Source organism: Alnus glutinosa, chromosome 5 (genome assembly GCF_958979055.1).
Source record: "Alnus glutinosa chromosome 5, dhAlnGlut1.1, whole genome shotgun sequence".
Taxonomy (NCBI): Eukaryota; Viridiplantae; Streptophyta; class Magnoliopsida; order Fagales; family Betulaceae; genus Alnus; species Alnus glutinosa.
Window position 1 is genome coordinate 28483803 of NC_084890.1, and position 2861 is coordinate 28486663.

At 41.1% G+C, this 2861-nt stretch overlaps 1 protein-coding gene across 1 annotated transcript; it reads right to left on the bottom strand.

Moving 5' to 3' along the window:
- Positions 1–1219: 1219 nt before the first annotated feature.
- LOC133869210 (uncharacterized) lies at positions 1220–2357 on the bottom strand. The gene is made up of 2 exons (XM_062306169.1): positions 1319–2357; positions 1220–1230 (listed from the first exon to the last, which is right to left on the bottom strand). The coding sequence occupies exons 1-2, from the start codon at positions 2355–2357 to the stop codon at positions 1220–1222; spliced, it is 1050 nt and encodes a 349-aa protein (XP_062162153.1).
- Positions 2358–2861: the final 504 nt, after the last annotated feature.

The window sequence follows — 2861 nt, forward strand, 5'->3', positions numbered from 1 at the left end:
AAACGCCGATAGTATCCTGCCAATCCAAGGAAGCTTCTAATCTCGTGGACATTGGTAGGCCTTTCCCAATCAACAATTGCTTCAACTTTCTTGGGGTCCACCGAAATACCTTCTTTAGAAATTACGTGCCCGAGGAAAGAAATCTTTTCCAACCAAAATTCACACTTGGAAAATTTAGCGTAGAGTTGCTCATCTCTAAGCTTATGCAAGACAATTCTCAAGTGGTCTTCATGTTCCTCTAGGTTCTTGGAGTAGATTAAGATATCATCAATAAATACTACCACAAATTGGTCCAGAAATTCTCGGAACACCCGATTCATTAAATCCATAAAAGCTGCCGGTGCATTAGCTAATCCAAATGGCATTACTAAAAATTCATAATGGCCATAACGTGTGCGGAAGGCTGTCTTGGGTATGTCTTCCTTTCTTATCTTCAGCTGATGATACCCTGACCTAAGGTCGATCTTTGAGAAAATTTGCGCACCTTGTAGTTGATCGAACAAATCATCTATGCGGGGCAAAGGATACTTATTCTTGACGGTGATTTTGTTGAGTTCCCGATAATCAATACACATCCGCATCGTGCCATCCTTCTTTTTAACAAAGAGCACTGGTGCTCCCCATGGGGATACACTTGGGCGTATAAACCCTTTGTCCAACAACTCCTGTAATTGCTCCTTTAACTCTTTCAATTCTGCTGGCGCCATTCTGTATGGTGCTTTAGATACTGAGGCAGCTCCAGGGGTTGACTCGATACAAAATTCTATTTCTCGATCAGGAGGGAGTTCTTGTAAATCTTCAGGGAAAACATCCGAAAACTCCTGAACTACAGGTATCTCTTCAATTTTCTTTTCCTCCAATGGGGTATCTCCTAAACACGCTAAGTAAGCCTGACATCCATCCTGTAACAATCTCTTACATTGAATTGCCGAAATTAGACGTGGGGCAACATTCACCTTTGTCCCTACAAATTTAAACTCAGCTTCTGATGGCAATCTAAAAATTATCTCTTTGTGATGGCAGTCAATTATAGCATGGTTGCTTGACAACCAATCCATACCTAGGATGACGTCGAACCCATGTATATCAAATATAATCAAATCAGCCAATAAGGTTCTCCCATCTACATGAATAGGGCATTTACGAACGATTTTTGTGCACACCACAGATTTTCCCACGGGGGTAGATACTATTACTCCAATCTCCAATAGTTCTATATTTAGACTAAATCTTCTAACATAATAGACTGATATAAAAGAGTGAGTAGCACCTGAATCGAATAGAACTATAGCTTTGCCAGAAAATAGGGGTAAGGTACCTGTCACCACTTCATTTTCAGTTTCTGCATCGCCAGGAGTGAGAGCATATACCCTAGCCTGGGTAAATTGTTTCTGTCCGCTTCCCTTTTGCTGAGGTTTGTCTCCCTCCTTTGCCTTGGGGCAGTCTCGTACAAAATGTCCGGTTTGACCACATCGAAAACAAACATTAGTCCCCATACGACATTGTCCTTGGTGAGGACGATTACATTTAGGACAGAGCATACTATTGAATGGGGCTGATCTGCCTTCTTCGAATTTAGCTCTATGGTTATTCCCATTTTGTCTTCGTTTCCACGATGGTTGATTATTCCTCACAGGAGGTGCAATCCTTTTTCTTGAGTCTGCCATTGCTAGAGCATTCTTCTTAATGCTGTCTTCGGCCAAGGATGCTTTGTTGACTAACTCCACAAAATCTCTGATTTCAAAACATATGACCCGATCAAGGATTCGTTGATTGAGGCCTTGTTCGAACTTCCTCACTCGGTTTTCTTCATCTGCTACTAAGTATGGCGCGAATCGAGCTAATTCATTAAATCGAGCAGCATACTGGGCAACCGTCATATTCCCTTGGGTGAGGTCCATAAATTCCCGTGCTCTAGCGTCTCTGAGGATTTTAGGAAAATAATGCTGAAGGAACTCCTTTTGAAAACGCTCCCAGGAGATCGCCCTTTCATTTCCTAATTCTTGGACTAGTAGAACTTTCTTAGCATTCCACCATCGTTTGGCTTCACCAGACAGTCTGTAAGTGGTATATTGTACCTTCTGCTCCTCTGTACATCCTGCCAGCTGTAATATTTCTTCAACGTCTACTAGCCAATTCTCAGACTCTATAGGACCTTGTTTCCCGTCAAACATCGGAATGTTAAGCCTTTCAAACCTTTTGAATGGGCAACCTTGCTCCCCGTCGCGAGGTATCTCGCTTCTGTAGTCGGTTATGGCTGTGACGAACTGTCTAGCCATATCTTGAAACATTTGAGCCACATCAGGGATAGCTTCGGTCCTTATGCCTTGCGATGATCCTTCTCCTTCGTCAGCCATCGCTCTGCAACGTGTCGTGTTTTAGAATTTCCTATCTCTTAAAATAAAATTTTAATCATAAGCGTAGTGATGCAACCTATCCTAAGTCTAGGTTTTCATGTTGCTACCTAGGTTTTCAGCAAGTCAACATATGATTGACTATGCTCTGATACCATGCTGTCACGCCCCCGTTTTGGGATGTAAGGGGATACGTGAACTTGAGAAAAATAAAATCATCCACAAATATAATTCTTTTTATATTAAAAGAGGATAATACAATAAACACAAAATGTAGATTAATACCCATAATTTCACATATGTTATAAGTCTTCGTAATATTTCAGCTAATACAAACAGCCAGGGATCACAAAATAAAACACTGATCATATACAAAAAAAAAACTAATCCGGTCTTCGAACTACTTCTTGGAGGTAACTTCTACTATCTCCAAACTGGTCCGGACTAGCAGTGTCATTACTATACATAAACAAAATAAATCCCTGACTAAACGTTATGATCACGGGC